Source organism: Macrotis lagotis, chromosome 7 (genome assembly GCF_037893015.1).
Source record: "Macrotis lagotis isolate mMagLag1 chromosome 7, bilby.v1.9.chrom.fasta, whole genome shotgun sequence".
Taxonomy (NCBI): Eukaryota; Metazoa; Chordata; class Mammalia; order Peramelemorphia; family Peramelidae; genus Macrotis; species Macrotis lagotis.
The window spans coordinates 55,837,786-55,852,881 of record NC_133664.1 but is presented as its reverse complement, the minus strand read 5'-3'; the positions used below and the strand labels follow the sequence as shown (position 1 = coordinate 55,852,881).

The 15,096-nt window shown below is 37.4% G+C and overlaps 1 protein-coding gene across 3 annotated transcripts in view; it reads left to right on the top strand.

The window, feature by feature from the left end:
- Positions 1 to 15,096, top strand: part of ST8SIA6 (ST8 alpha-N-acetyl-neuraminide alpha-2,8-sialyltransferase 6) — a 114,882-nt gene that overhangs the window by 98,272 nt on the left and 1,514 nt on the right. For all 3 annotated transcript variants that reach the window (XM_074192935.1, XM_074192938.1, XM_074192936.1), the window contains 2 exons: positions 4,680 to 4,772; positions 7,995 to 8,467. In XM_074192935.1, the coding sequence (XP_074049036.1) occupies positions 4,680 to 4,772; positions 7,995 to 8,463 (562 nt within the window). In that variant the 3' untranslated portion in view covers positions 8,464 to 8,467. The remainder of the gene's footprint in view (positions 1 to 4,679; positions 4,773 to 7,994; positions 8,468 to 15,096) is intronic.

The following is a 15,096-nucleotide window of genomic DNA, read 5'->3' as shown; positions in this document are numbered from 1 at the left end:
ACAGGACTTGAACCCAAGGCTGGCCTTCTTTCCTCTTATTACTTGTAACATAGAGCAGTGAAATTATACCCATCAAGTATCTACTGCTTTTTGAATTTTCCTAGATAATGGTATTTAGTTTACTTGAAGAAAATTGGTGCTGAAAAGTTGAACTTTTTCCACTGAAAAGCCAATTGCAGTTATTTAAAACCCTATATTGTTTTTTAGTTGTGATCCAGCCCAATCTCATCCTTCCATTTAATTAAATGCCTGTATTATTATCCATCTCTAGTACCTGTCCAAGCTGGGCTACCTATTGACATTTTGCAGTAATATGGATTATATTCATTATTCTTCCACTTTGTTTTTCAGGAAGTCTCAGTGAGTATTTTCAACAGTTTTCTATGGACTAATTAACTTGAATTAAACAGACATTTATTGAATATTGAAGGCATTGCATTCCTATAGATATTAGCATTGGAAAACTCAATAAGGAATTACTTATTAATATTTGGACATTGTTCAATATTTATCATTATGTAAGATTGAAAAGAAACTTGGTAAACATGTGACTTTTTAACTTTATCACTTGTTCTTAATACTCAACAAAGTAATTTACATGTTTTAATCTGTCATAGTACTTTGTGTGTTGTCTGATGCATTGTCATACACATCCTTGTGTGAAAAGAATACTTTGTGTTATATTTTACTTTACAGAGTCAACTATGGCATTCAAAAGCAAATAAACATAGCCATATTTTTATATTTCTTAGCCAATAATATTACTATGAAGATGTAACCTATAGAGAAAGACACCTGCAAAAAGCTGCTTGGTCCCTTCTAGTGTTTTCATTAAGGATATTCTTAATTCATTCATACACCATTCTTGAAAATATTTTAGAGAGCTGAGAAAGTAGATAGTCGTGTCAGTAGTTACTGATGTCTTTATAATTGTCTTTTATTAAAAGTAACATCTATGATCTCTCTTACTCTTTTGGAATATCCCTTTCACTGATGTATTTCAAAATTCATTCCTCATATTCCCTCAAGTCTGATCCTTGCAGTACAGATTTCTTTTCTGTGCATTTGTTCTAGTTCAGTCTGTCTTCCTGACATCATCTTTTTAAGTGTCATAGAGACTTCCTAACTAAATATATTGGTACTGAGATGATGGTAGCCAATCAATTCATTGAACATTTTTTAAATGCCTACTGTATTCCAGACTCTGTAGTGATTCCAGTATCATCACTGAAAAAAAAGATAGATTGTCATAGAAATGCCAACACATCTGCTCCATTTCCTCTCTCTTTGTGGCCTCTTTAGAGATTAATCTACCAATGTTCTGAAGGTAACTTGGCATGACTGGCTCTCAGGTCAAAATTTTTGCACGCGCATTTTTTCCTCAAACTAATTCTCATCATTTTTGAAAGCAGCATCTCTCTTATTTTTCTGTCTTTCATAGATGTACTTGTATTCTGAACCAGTGTGACCCCTTACTGCCATGTGTTTCTGCTTCTCAAAGAGATCTGGTGTCTGCTAACTAAGATATTTTCTGAGCTCTTTGGGTTCCTTTTTGAATCACCCAAACTTCTTTATGGAGTAGTGATAGAATCAATTATCTATAACTTTTCAGAGTTGACAGTTTATTTAAACAGATTGGATTGGAATTACATGGTTGCACACAGTGTCTTCTCCTCTGTAATCTTGTTTATTTGGACATTCATTCTAACTAATAAATGACTTGACCATATTTTTACATTTCTTGCTTACTGTGTCCACTACTTGTTCATGTCTCCTTAAGGACAGTAATCATGCTTTATTAGAAGTGAAGCTTCTGGGGGTGGCTAGGTGGCATAGTGGATAAAGCACTGGCCCTGGAGTCGGGAGTACCTGGATTCAAATCCAGTCTCAGACGTTTAATAATGACCTAGCTGTGTGGCCTTGGGCAAGCCACTTAACCCCATTTTCCTTGTAAAAACCTTAAAAAAAAGTGAAGCTTCTGAGTAGTTTGAAAGTTTTGAGATTCTTGATCTCATGCTATATTTATCAGAACATTTTTGTCATCTTTCTCTGTATTCAGATTCCTTTGCCTTAAAGTCACCAAATATCAGAATATATGTTACCTTTATTTAGATCATCTTTTCAGAGTCTTTAATAGATTTCCTTTTCTTCATCCTCTGCAACAAGTGAAACTATGGTAGCCAGATTGCTTATGCATCATCTGTTATAAGACAAGAAGACTAAACTTTCAATGAAATGCTATTTTTTTGTTGTCTTTGTTTCCAAGGTGAAACTAATTCCATGAATTCATCATTTCTTTGCTCCTCCTCATAGAACCCATGAACCTTCCTTTCCCTCTAGCTAAAAGGGATTTATGTTTCCTAGTTTCCTTTATTGCATGAATGCCAAAATGGATATCAAAGTGTGTTTCTGCAAATGTTGTATCGACTTGTTCATTCTTGTACAAACTTGTACATTAAGGCTGACAAGAGTTCATTAATGCACATGAATAGTCCAAGAGCTTGAGGATTCTTGGTAGTCTCTGCTGCCTTTTCAGTGACTGTACCACCTCTCTAAGAAAACCATAAGGCCTCTGAGGAGTTGTGTTTTTATCCTTTCCTAGAAATAAGTTTCTCTGTACTCATCCAGTAAGATGTTAGAATGTCCCATGCATCTTTTAGCTAGGTCTACCCTTAAAATATCCCCAGTCTTAGGTTGCATTCTGAATGGAACCAAGGCTGCCTGGATGCATCATGATTCATTGGAGGAAGGGTGTTCTGGACCATCCCAGCACTGTGGCATGCTGGGAATAGGTCTTGTCCTCATCTTTCCACTAGAATTTGGACCAACAATGAATAGTGGTTTTTCCTCAAGAGGTATGCAAGCCAAATCCATCACTGTCCCTGCCATCCATTCCCAAGACTTAGCTTTCCCTGTGGCATTCCACTTTATTGCTGTGGCATTTTGACAGTAGCCAGGGGTACTGCTGTCAGCCAGGCCTGCCAAGGGCTGCCAACTGCCAAAGACACAGATGTGGCTAGCTAGTGCTGCCAGTAGCCCCCCTTTCTGGCACCAATTACCAGGCAGTCTCCAGGGCTCATGCTTTTCATAATCCATTCCTCTTACAATTGAGGTCAGTGGACATTTATTAAACACCTTCCTATAACCAGCGTTATACCAAGAAGCAGAAATTAAGTAGTCCCAGCTCTCAAAGACTTTATATTCTTCTGTGAAAATTCAACCTATCTACTCAGATATATAAGTACAAAATAATTTGGAAAGAAGAGAACATTAAAAATAGGGAAATCAGAAAAGGCTTTGGGTAATAGGTGACCCCAAAGTCAAGCTTTAAGGATTGGTTTTATTTTGATTTCTTATTGTACAGATAAGGACACTGAGACTCAGAAATGTTGAGGGATTTTCTCAGGCCAGAACTTCACCATGTCACTCTAGATTCCTAGTCTAGTACTCCATGTTGAAGGGATCATATTTTTCTATGAGAAAAATGAAAGGCAGTGTGGGTGCCTAATTTGTACTAGAGTTTGATAAATAGGGGAAGATGGTGACAAGTAGCCTCAAACATAGTATGGTTAAAGATGTAAAATTCAGTGTTTTCCAGGGCTGCTAAGTTGCTCTATATTCATTAAATGAAATTTTCAAAATGTGCTATATTTGAAAGTCAGTAAGCAGTGCTAAATGTTTCTTATCTAATTTAAAGCATGGGATAGATGGTAAGAAAGATAACAATTAACTGAAGTTTAAATTTTAATTGTTTTTCCTTTGAATTTTGGTGAGTCTTGTAATGCCAGAATGTGGATGTTCTCCCCATTGATGGAGGCCACAATTCATCCAAAGAGAATCTGCCCAAGTGAATTTTTGATTTATTTAATCCTTTAGAGGTCAGAGTGTTCGAACTTTCTGTCTGTTCTTTCACATTCTCTACCCTCAGTCAGCCCCATTTCCTTTTCTGCCACTTCCTGAACAGTTTATTATAAGTAATATAATGGGTGGACCTGACTATGCTCATCTCTGAAAACAACTTCATCTAAGAAAAAAAAAAACAAAAGAGTTTGATGAAAGCTAATAAGATTAAAATATTCCGAATTCCTGAGCCTGCTGGTGCACACCTCTAGTCATCATTGCTGAAGAAGATGGAACTGCTGGATTGTTCGACTTCAGGAGCTCTGGGGGGGGGGGGGGGCAAAGGCAGCTTACCCCCACTAAGCCTGGCATCAGTATGGCAGGATCCTAGAAGTGGAATGCTTAAGGGCAATGCCAGATCAGAAACAGGGCAGGTGCAAGTGTCCATGAGACCAGGCCTTGGGATCAGACTGTGAGCAGCCCTTGTACTTCCAGGGAAATCTATTCCTCCCCCAAAAAAGTCTTTGGAATCTTTCAAAAAATAGTCAACATGTGTTTATTATTTCCATCCTTTTTATATATATTACCATTATTCTCCCTTTACCCTTATGTCTTTCACTTTTGCTTATCCCTTATACTTCTCACTTTCTGTTACTATAATCCAAAATGTTCATAAGTCATTCCATACTCTATTGAAAAATTGCTCTTGAAAGAATTTCTAATTTAACTAAAGAGCTGTTTGCCTCCAAAATGTAAAGGCACTCTTTTATGAGAAAGTAAAAATATCATAGATTTCTCATTTTATAATGTTTAAAAATAATTTTCCCCCTAAATTTCAGATGTAATCTCCCCCCAATCACAGGAAATATTAGCAGAGACGTTGGCAATAAAACCAATCTGGTCACTGTTAATCCCAGCATCATTGGACGGAAGTAAGTACCATTACAGTTACATAATTTTAAATGTTTTAGAATTTTATAACCATTTCTTTTCTCATCTCACAATGATACCCTTATTGAACAATTATTTAAAAAAGGAAAAGCGAAGCCCTCATCAGAGTTATATAAATTTTAAACAACATTTTTTTATGACCTATTACCTCCACCTTTGACCAGAGTTTACTTGGAGCTAAATGTTCATCCTAAAAATGCCCTAGTGGCCCTTTCTGAATACAGACAAAAATAAGGAGGACTTTTTGGTATTACTCACTGGTTGTTTTTCATAGAGGTTCTCTAGATGTATTTTTATTCTGACCTTAGAGGCCAGAGGCAGCACATGGTGAGGGAGAGAGGGTTCCAAGCTCAAACCTCTCTCCTCCCACAAGCTCTTTATGTGGTATTTGGCAAGTCTCTGATTTCTGGGCCCCAGTTTGCTTGTCTATAAAATGATGGAGTTGGACTGGACAGTTTCCGAGGTCTCTTCCATCTCCAGTGTGTGTTTCTATGATTAAGTGTTGTTCATGAAAAGGAAAATGAATTCATTCTTTTTGATAGCAATAGTGTAATACCATTGCATCAATTTTCATATACACTTTTAACATGGCTTTTCATCTTATAATGTATATGTAGATAAATATATATCATAATAGCACGATGTTCTCTAGTAGCATCATGTTCTAGGTTTGGTGTCAGAGAAAAATGGATTCAAATCCTCCCTCTTGACATTTGTGAATGATGTGATCCTGGGCAAGTTATTTAATAAGACATAAATGGGGGTTCTGCAGGCTGACACAAATGACAAATGTTTTTAATGTTCCTCATGTTAAAAAAAATTCTTCATTTAAAAACCTCATTTGGGGGTGGCTAGGTGGGGCAGTCTTTAGAGCAATGGCCCTGGAGTCAGGAGTACCTGAGTTCAAATCCAGCCTCAGACACTTAATAATTACCTATGTGGCCTTGGGCAAGCCATTTAATCCCATTGCCTTGTAAAAACATAAAAAAAAAATTAAAATTAAAAAAAAGCCTTATTTAGTTCTGGGACACAATATTTAGAAATCACAGCATTAAAGCTAAAGATATTTTTGTTCATATTTTAAAGCTTTTCTTCTCTCTTCTTTTCCTTCTGCCCTTGTCACTTTTTTCCATTAACTCCATAATTCTTCACTTGGAAAAATAAGGAAATCTGTTTATATTAAAACACATACATACAATTTCATCCAAACCATTATTTTTAATCTACCATTGTGGGTCTAAAACAGGGTAAAGTGCACATTCATCAAAAGTTCCCTGAGTATCTTACTTGTTGAATTCTCCCAGTGCCTAGGTAATTCTGTTCTTTGGTCATCAATTAGGTGCCTTTGGAGATGCCATCAACTCTGATTTTAGACCCTCTGGAATCAGTGTTACACAATGATGCATCACAACTAAACTTAGGAAGACCTCAGAACTGGACAATGAGGCCAAACAAAGCCCAGCTTCTCTTTGAGTTGTTTATGCTTCAAACAATTTTCATGCTTTCCCTGTGAATCCAGGTGTCTCTGGAGGAGAAAGTGAGGCTGGGGACATTGCCCAGGCCCCTTCCTGACCCACTTAAATCCAACTCATTTACATGTCATGGCATCACCTCCCTGATGTCTTCAAGAACAAAGAGCAACTGCAGCTACTAGGAAATGTTGATTGATTGACTAAAATTCAAAGTAGAGAGTAAACTCCATAGATTAAACTTTTACTCTACTATTTTCTCACTATTTAATACTTAATCACATTTATAATTGGATAACCATGTGGGCATTACTTCCAAAGATGTGGCTGCACAACATGTATGTGATTTTTGCTTTCCCATCAGTTGACCACAGGACATCTACCCCTTCTTATGGGTTCCTTCCTCAGCTTTTCTTGGCATCACAGGGATAGTCATGGAGCACCCAGCCTCTTCATTAGTTTTTACACCCCCTTATTGATTGACCCTTCCATCTTTAGAGCTGATGAGCTTCTTAGATGACTGCCTCTATGTCGCTTCTCTTTCCTAATTCATGTTTGTCATATGTTGCAGCTTATAGTGATTACCATTGCCCCCTGGGAGATTCTATTCATCATCTCATTTTGTTTATTAATTAAATTTGAACAGGAACATAAAGGAACAAATGAGGTGATACAGTTTGTTCTCTGAGAGCTTGAGTTTTGAAACTGGCAAAAATCAGCATAGGTAAAGCCCATGGGTAGCCAGATGTACGAAAGCTTTTAGAGAAATATCATAACCCTAGAGGACATAAGATAAAGGCATTTGTGATTACATTTCTTAAGGTTAGGGTGTGTTGAAGTGATGTTCTTGCCTATCTATGTGTGTATCTGACCCCTAAGATTCTTGGGGGGTGAGATAAATGATTTATTGAATGTTTTATAAAGGTTTGTGAAGAAAATGGAATTTGAGAAATTCTCTGAGAATGAGAATGATCATCGCATAGTGCAGGGGAATGACTTGATTGATAGAGCCCCCAGCCTGAGGGCAAGTCCTGCCTCTGCCCCCCACCTCCCAACTGGGTGACCCTAGTGCAAGTCACCTAATCTCAACATTCTAGGCAACTCTCTGGGACTATAAGTTACAGAGAGGGGTTTGTGCAAAGCCCTTTAACATCTCCTGATGCTTGCATCAGCTCCATAAGGTAAGTTGTTATTATCATCCCTGTTTTACAGGTGAGGAAACTGAGGCAGACAAAAGTTAAAGTGGCTCACCTAGGTTTACGCAGCTAAGAAGTGTTTGAGTCTGGCTTTGAGCTCAAATCTTCTGATTCTCAATCCAGTATCCAGCCCTCTGTTGACACCTCAGGTGCAGACCTAACAGGGTCTGACTTGTACCATGAAATTAAGGTCCAGCCTCTGTCTTTAACCTATTATCTTAGAGGATCATTCAGCTAAGAAGCAATGAAAGAGTTGGGAGGGGGGACGAAAAAATGCTTTTCCCAGGCATGTCCGAGAAGTCAGGTGAGGAAATAGAATGAAAACCCTTGGAATTCTGGCAGGGACAGATGAATGTCCTTGCTTTTGACAGTGAACAGGCAATTGACTCTCATTAATTTTCTTTAAGTCTATTATATGCCTCATTTGTTATTCATTAATATAAATGTTCAGTGTCTGAGTTGGTGAAAAAAAAATCTAAAGTGTTACTCAAATGACCCAGTTTTAATGGCCACATTTTGCTTCATTTTGTTTGGTCAGGTATGGTAAATTAAATGTAAATTATTCAGCATTTCTGAGCAGCATCGCAACCTATGGAGAGGCATTCCTAATCCTGCCAGCATTTTCCTTTAGAAGAAATACTGATGTCTCTTTTGAAGTATACCACACACTCCATGGTTTTAAAGCCAAACAGAAGGCTATATTTTTTCATCCCAAGTACCTAAAAAGCCTTGCCCAGTTCTGGAGAAATAAAGGTGTGAAGGCGTTTCGCTTGTCCTCAGGCTTAATGATCACAAGTGCTGCCATTGAGCTGTGTGAGAACGTGAAGTTGTATGGATTTTGGCCTTTCTCCAAGACCACAAATGCCACCCCCATCAGCCATCACTACTATGACAATGAATTACCGAAACCTGGTTTCCATGCAATGCCCATAGAATATAGAGAAATTCTCCAGCTTCATGGGAAAGGTGTCCTCAAGTTGCAGTTTAGTAAATGTGAAGCAACCTGAACAGGTAGGTCAGTGTCCTATTAAGGACTTTATTTGTTTGTTTCTTTGTTTCTTGGCAATCTGAGATAAGTGACTTGCCCAGGATCATACAATTAGTTTATTTGAGGCTGAATTTGAATTCAAGTCTTCCTGACTCCAGGCCAGTGTTCTATCCAAGGCAACAACCTCCCCACCCCCACCCCAGCTGCCTCCATAATTTAAGGTAGGAAGAGCCTAATCTTGAGTCAATGTTAAATCAGAACATTCTTTATATTTAGGAGATCCTTCTTCCCTCAGGGTGGGGTGGGGAATCTTTTAAATTCCAAGCTCTCCCTACCCTCATTCACACACCTTATTTCTTGCTCCAGTCAAAGAACATTGAAGTATCCTGTGTTTTGGGGCTCATTTTGCTGTCCTGTTGTGAGTATATTTTGTTTGTCTGTCTCACAAAGGGGAGAGCTAAGAGGGAGCAAATGCTTTATGTATGAAGTGTGCCTCCCATGGAGGGACAGTCTTATTAACTTGTGGTTGTCCCCAAAGATTTAGGCTTTCTATTTACTCCTAAGTCTTATCCTTCCCCTGTTTTCTTCCTCCCCCCACCCCCATCATTAGTGAATTTTAGCCAAGGGAGGGAGTAAAACTTAAATCACAGAATTAGAGAATTAGAAGGGACTTCTGCACTGTTTTGTACAATCTATACCCTGAAGGAGTCCTCACTAGAACATGCCAGCAAAACAGTTGATTGTCTTTTTGGATATGTCCTTGTTGGGACATTTTTTGTTAAATCTTGAATACTTTTCATTTGAGCTTATCATCTAGGAAATTCTTGATAAACATCATTTAAAGACTGACTTCTGTATCCTCCATTTCTTCATCTGTGAAATAGCGTTTTTAATAATGCTTGTCCTACCTTCCTCATAGGAATATCACTCATACACTCAGTGTGGGCAGAGCTCCACGCCTGCTCTTCCTAGCAGATGACTCATGTCATGAAGCAACCCATAAGAAGGTTGTAAGAACAAAATGAATTGTGATTAAAAAGTGAATTTTTAAAAACTATGCAAATAAAAGTTTATTAATACTTGTAAAGATCCTTGATTTCCTTGATGTGAATATTCTTCCCACTAATGCATCTAAAATCTTTCAGCACCTTGAAAGGTGACTTCATGAATTGTTACGGCTCCCAAAATCTCATCACCTTGTGGTCAACTTTGTCTTAATGAGTATTTCCTTGCATGACATACACACAATCCATTGCCAAGCCCATACTAAAAATATTTCCTACTTCAGAAAGCTCAGCTCTTGAGGATACAAGGTCACATCCACACCACCATGAGGCATCAGAAAAAATCTTCATTAGAAGTTATTATTTTTGCTATTTCTATTGTTAATCAGGAACCCATTGACTATGATGTTGGACTACATTTTTTTAAACATGAAACAACAATCATCAGTCAATCTATTAGTCAATCAATTCCTACTTTGTGCTAACCACTATATTAGATGCTGGAAACAGAGGGGAGGAAAAAGAGATAGTCCCTGTTCTGAATTAACTTATATTCTATATGGAAAAGCAGCAAAGGCAGACAAAAGTATGTAGAGAATAGAGACTGAACCTGTGACTTCATTGGAACTCATGGAGCATGAAACACCCTCACTAATGCAGACTGGTGCTTTCTCCATAGCTTATAGTTTTAGGGAAGCCTCAGGAACACTGAAAGGCTAAGTCACTTACCTGGGTTACCTTGACAGGTGCCAGAGGCAGAACATCAACTCAGGTCTTCCCAAGCTTTCGATTAGTGCTCTTTCTACCACACCATCTGGCCTCTTGTATAAGTACAGAAATGTGTGTATGTACAAAATCTATATATATAGAGTTAATTATAAAATAGAAACAGGAGGTACTAGCATTTGGAAAGAACGGGAAAGCTTTCATGTAGAAGAAGGTAGAGCTTAATCTGCTTCTTGAATGGAGTAAGGGGATCTGTGTGATGGAGGGGAGGAAGAAGAGTACCAGTCTCCAATACATGCTTCAGCTAGGCAAATGGGAATTTTAAGAGATTACATAAGCACAGAATGGTGTTCTGAGGACACTGTTGATCCTTTAACTGAAAATTACAATCCTGGAGAATCTAGAGGCTGGCTATGGGACTAAGTTTGACAAATTATTCATGTAACCCAAGCGCTAAGCCATAAAAGAAGAAATTGGCCTTTGTAAAAAGAGAGATCAAAGTGTTTTGATAAGTGAGTTCTCCAATTTTTTTCATGTTATGAACCAGTGATTTATTCCACCCACGTGACATTTTCCGGGAAAGTATTTGGAACAGATATAATTGAACCAAGACCTATATCCAATGCTTATAATCTCTTTGGGCATCTTCCATCATTTGGGCCAAGTACTATCAGTACTCTAGGGGGTCAGAGGATTAAGTATGTGCAAGCAAATCATGCCAAAAAAATGAGCATGAAAATAATTTTCTCTGGTGTAGTAATTTTGTGGCATACTAATGCTTTCAGATTTTTAATAAACCAAAGAGATTAGTTAATAAAAAATTGAGTTTTCATTTTCTGATAAAAATTAATTTTCACACTACTCACAGGTACTCACCATTTTATCACCACTGGAATGAAATGTTATTGTTGTTAAATAATGGTTAGATGAATAGGTCTAGTCTGAACCAAGGTTTGAAAAACTTACTGGGATTTGCATTTTCAATGCAGAAGCATTTACTTCAGACTGCACCCCGCCCCCACTGATGTCAGTGTCAGTACACGAAGTCTCTCTATTAAATAATTGAGCTACGTTGCGCCTGGTGCCAGCAGGTAACTGGTTATTAGGCAGCCTTTGTTTTCCCTGGGAAATAGAAAAGAAGACAGCATCAGGGACAGACTCCCAGATGCAGGCTTAATTAGGCTAGCCTGGCAACACAGCTTACCTTTGGCTGTCTGCTTAAGCAATCTGACCATGTCATGCCAGTCTCTGATGTGCTGCCCACCGTGAAATTCCACTGGGGTTATCCATTGTATTGAGCAGTGTCTCCAAAGGGAGAGCCATGGATTGATCCCACAGGACATGGGAATAGGGATTCAGAGGATGGAAAGATGAATCTCATCCTACATTCCCTATACTAGCCAATCATGAAGCTGGAACAGACATTAATAGTTAGTGAGGGGGTAATCCTCTTACTTTACTATCAGGAAGTGATTGGAGAAGTTAAGTGACTTACCTAAGGTCACATGGTTATTAAATACTCTGTCCACTACATGTTTGTTATAAAACTTACCTCCAACATGAACCTAGCTACTCTGGGTCCTCAACTGTGCCCTACCTCTGCTGTGGAAGCTCCCAAAGCCCCCCCCCTCCCCCCCCAGCCAGAAATTGGCCCCTCAAAATCATTATGTGTTATTATGAATTATTATGAGTTAATCCCAGTCACTGCTAAGTGTGCACATATTTTTCTTCCAATAGAATAGAATCTTTGAGGTGAAAGACTGCTTTGTCTTACACTTTGAACCAAGTGTTTAACATGTAGTAAGTATTTAATTGATGCTTGATGGATTATTTTATCCCCTAAGTTAGAATATGATAAAAAATTAAAATCCAATTCATGTACTAGCCATCACCCCATGATATCATGGGTCCTCTTCAAAAACGAAGGGTGAACAACAATGACTGGAAGAATAGTAATGTCATCAAGTAAGCAGAGATGAAAAGGATGAGATGAGAGATTCCAAGAGGAAGGAGCCCTGTTAGCAAGCAGCATTATGAGAGGCTTCATGGAGCAGAGAGCATCTTACCTGGCCCTTGGAAGAAGGAAAGGAGCTTCCCAGGGGGTAGATCCAGGGCATCGTAAGGAACAGGATGGGTAAAAGTGGGGAGAGGAGAGGTCACAATATCTTTAGAAATGCTTAAGGCAACTGGAATGGCATGTACTTGAAAGAAAGAAGTATGGGTTAAGACTAGAAGAAATAAGGAGACAGAGGATGAGGAACCTTCATTAAATAGCATTTTAAGTGGCCCATTTTTAGCCTCCAGCCCCATAGGGGAGTCAATGAAATTTTTTGGTGTGGTGGTTTTTTTTTAGTAGAAGAGTAAAGTACTTCACATGGTTCATTAGGAAGATTTATTGGACTATAGAGGAGAGAGGTTAGAAACAGGAAGATCAATGAGGAGGTTATGACAATATTCTAAGGGAGAAGTAATGAATGCCCAAATTAAGATGGTTACCAGATAAAACCATTGCCAAGGTGGAATGGTCAAGATTTAGGTGATGAAGGTGCTTCAGAAGATGCCATAGTCATCAATCACTACATCTCGGGCAATGGCCAACATACTGACTTTTGTCTTGCCACTGGGCTTGACTCTGGACAAAAAAGTGAGACTGATGATTTTGTGCAGCTCTGCCTCATTAAAATCCGATTCATGTTCTAGTCATCACCCTGTGATGTCATGGGTCTTCTTCAAAAACAAAGGACAAACAATGACTGGAAGAACAGTGATGTCATCAAATAAATTACCCAGACTTTAATTGGTTGCATCATCAACAAATGATGGAAGATTGGATGAAAGGATGGATTTTGGAAAACAGATGAGGATTTACTTTTGGGTAACAAATCTGAACAAAATCTGGATATTTTAGTTCACTCAGGTGGCGGTATCCAACTGGATGATTGGAAATGATATTAAGGCAAAGATCTGGTTCAAATCTCCAGTGTAATCCGTTGCCTTGATACAGATGACATTTATATCCTAGATTTAATGGAGAAGAGCATCAGCAGAGGGATATGGCAGCAAACACATTGCTGATGTTTATTTGGATACTCTCCTTCTGGAGTGGCTTCTACAACCTTTCTGTGAAATGAGGAAAATTATCTTCTTAAAATAGGGTTGCAAGAGCAGGCTACAGCAGTGTGGAGAAAGGACCCTACAGAATGCTGGAGAAGAGGCGGGTCACCTGCTCCTCTTAACGCCCCCCCCATCTCCCCACAACCTCCATGGAATTCAGTCTCAATTCTCTGAGTCATAGCCCAGTACTTGAGGAATATCTGTTGATTAGTCAATCGACTACTGTACCTCAACACCCATATAGATTCAAACGAATTTGCCCTCCATTTTCCTAACTTATGTCTGCTCGACATCTAGTATGTTTTACATATAGTAGAAGTACAATAATAATCAGACACATAATTAAAAACAGTTGCTGGGGCAAATATCTTTTTTCCAGTTGTGGTCATCATTCTATTATGAGTAGAAGGATATATCTACTCAACCTATTTCTTTCATTTCTATCCACATAAATATTATGAACTATAGAAAATAGAGCACTTATTTAATATATATATATATATGTATGTATATATACAATATATATATACATGATCTTTTAGGATAACTGTGAACCACACACATGCACACACCATTTCTTGTAGCCCAATTTATTTTTGCTAATTACTAATGTAATTTTGGTGGAATAGAATAATAGAGGAAGTGAAAGGAAAGAAAGTACATTGCAATCACAGCGTGTTTGATTATTCCCCACTGAAGGACATCCCTTTGATTTCCAATTCTTAGATGCCACAGAAAGAGCTGCTATAAATATTTTTGTACAGATAAGTCCTTTTCTCCTTTTGGATCTCTGGGATGCAGAGCTAGCAGTGGAATTACTGGATCAAAAGGGAGCACAGTTTTATAGCCCTTTTGGGCTCTCCAGAATGGTTGGATCAGGTCACAACTCCACCAACAGTGCATTAGTGCCCCATTGGGTAATTTTTAAAACATTTTTCTTTTTTCTAAACATTCTCAAGAAATACAAATAAATAATCTAATAAAATAAATGTAAATCTATATAGAAAAAATTTAAATTGTTTTGATTTAAACACAAATAGAATTTTAAACAATGTTAGAACTGTAGCATACCTTGTCCTCTATGTACTTAAAAGGTTTGATTTTGTTATTTTTAATACAAAGTTATAATTATATAATGTTCTTTTCTTCCTCGTTTTGTATTACTATGTTTGGAGTTTTACACATCTCTTTGTAGTCTCCAACATTTTTAATAGCAAATAGCAATCTCTTACATGAACATTCTTTGATTTTTTTCCTTTTATTCCCCAATTGTTGGGTATCTAGGTTGTTCCAAGTTATTTTACTATTTAAAATCCAGGAGTTTTGAATATTTTTATTTGATAGATCCTTTTAAAGACAGTCTCATTTAATATTTAATAATTTCATACAGATAGTAATTAGAGTATAATCTCAGAAATGTGATAGCTAAGCTTAAAAGTATGATTAATTTATGACATTATATATTTCCAGATTGTTTTTCAAAAGCTTATAGTAATTTGAAGTCTCATCAGCTAAATATATATGAGACCTTTTTCTTCCTAGACCGACCATCACTGAATTTATTTTTATGTATTCTATCATATTGTACTGTATAATTTTATTTCATTTTTAGATATTTTTCCTAATATGTTTGGTACAAGATACCATCTTGTTTTGATTTGCATCTCTCCAATTATTTAAAAATCTGGAAAATGGTTTCGTATGCTTATTAATCATTCTGTTTTCTTCTTTGATAATTGTTCTTATCCTTTGACCATTTCTCTATTGAAAATTTTCATTCATTTAAAGTCTAAATTTTGACTATCTAC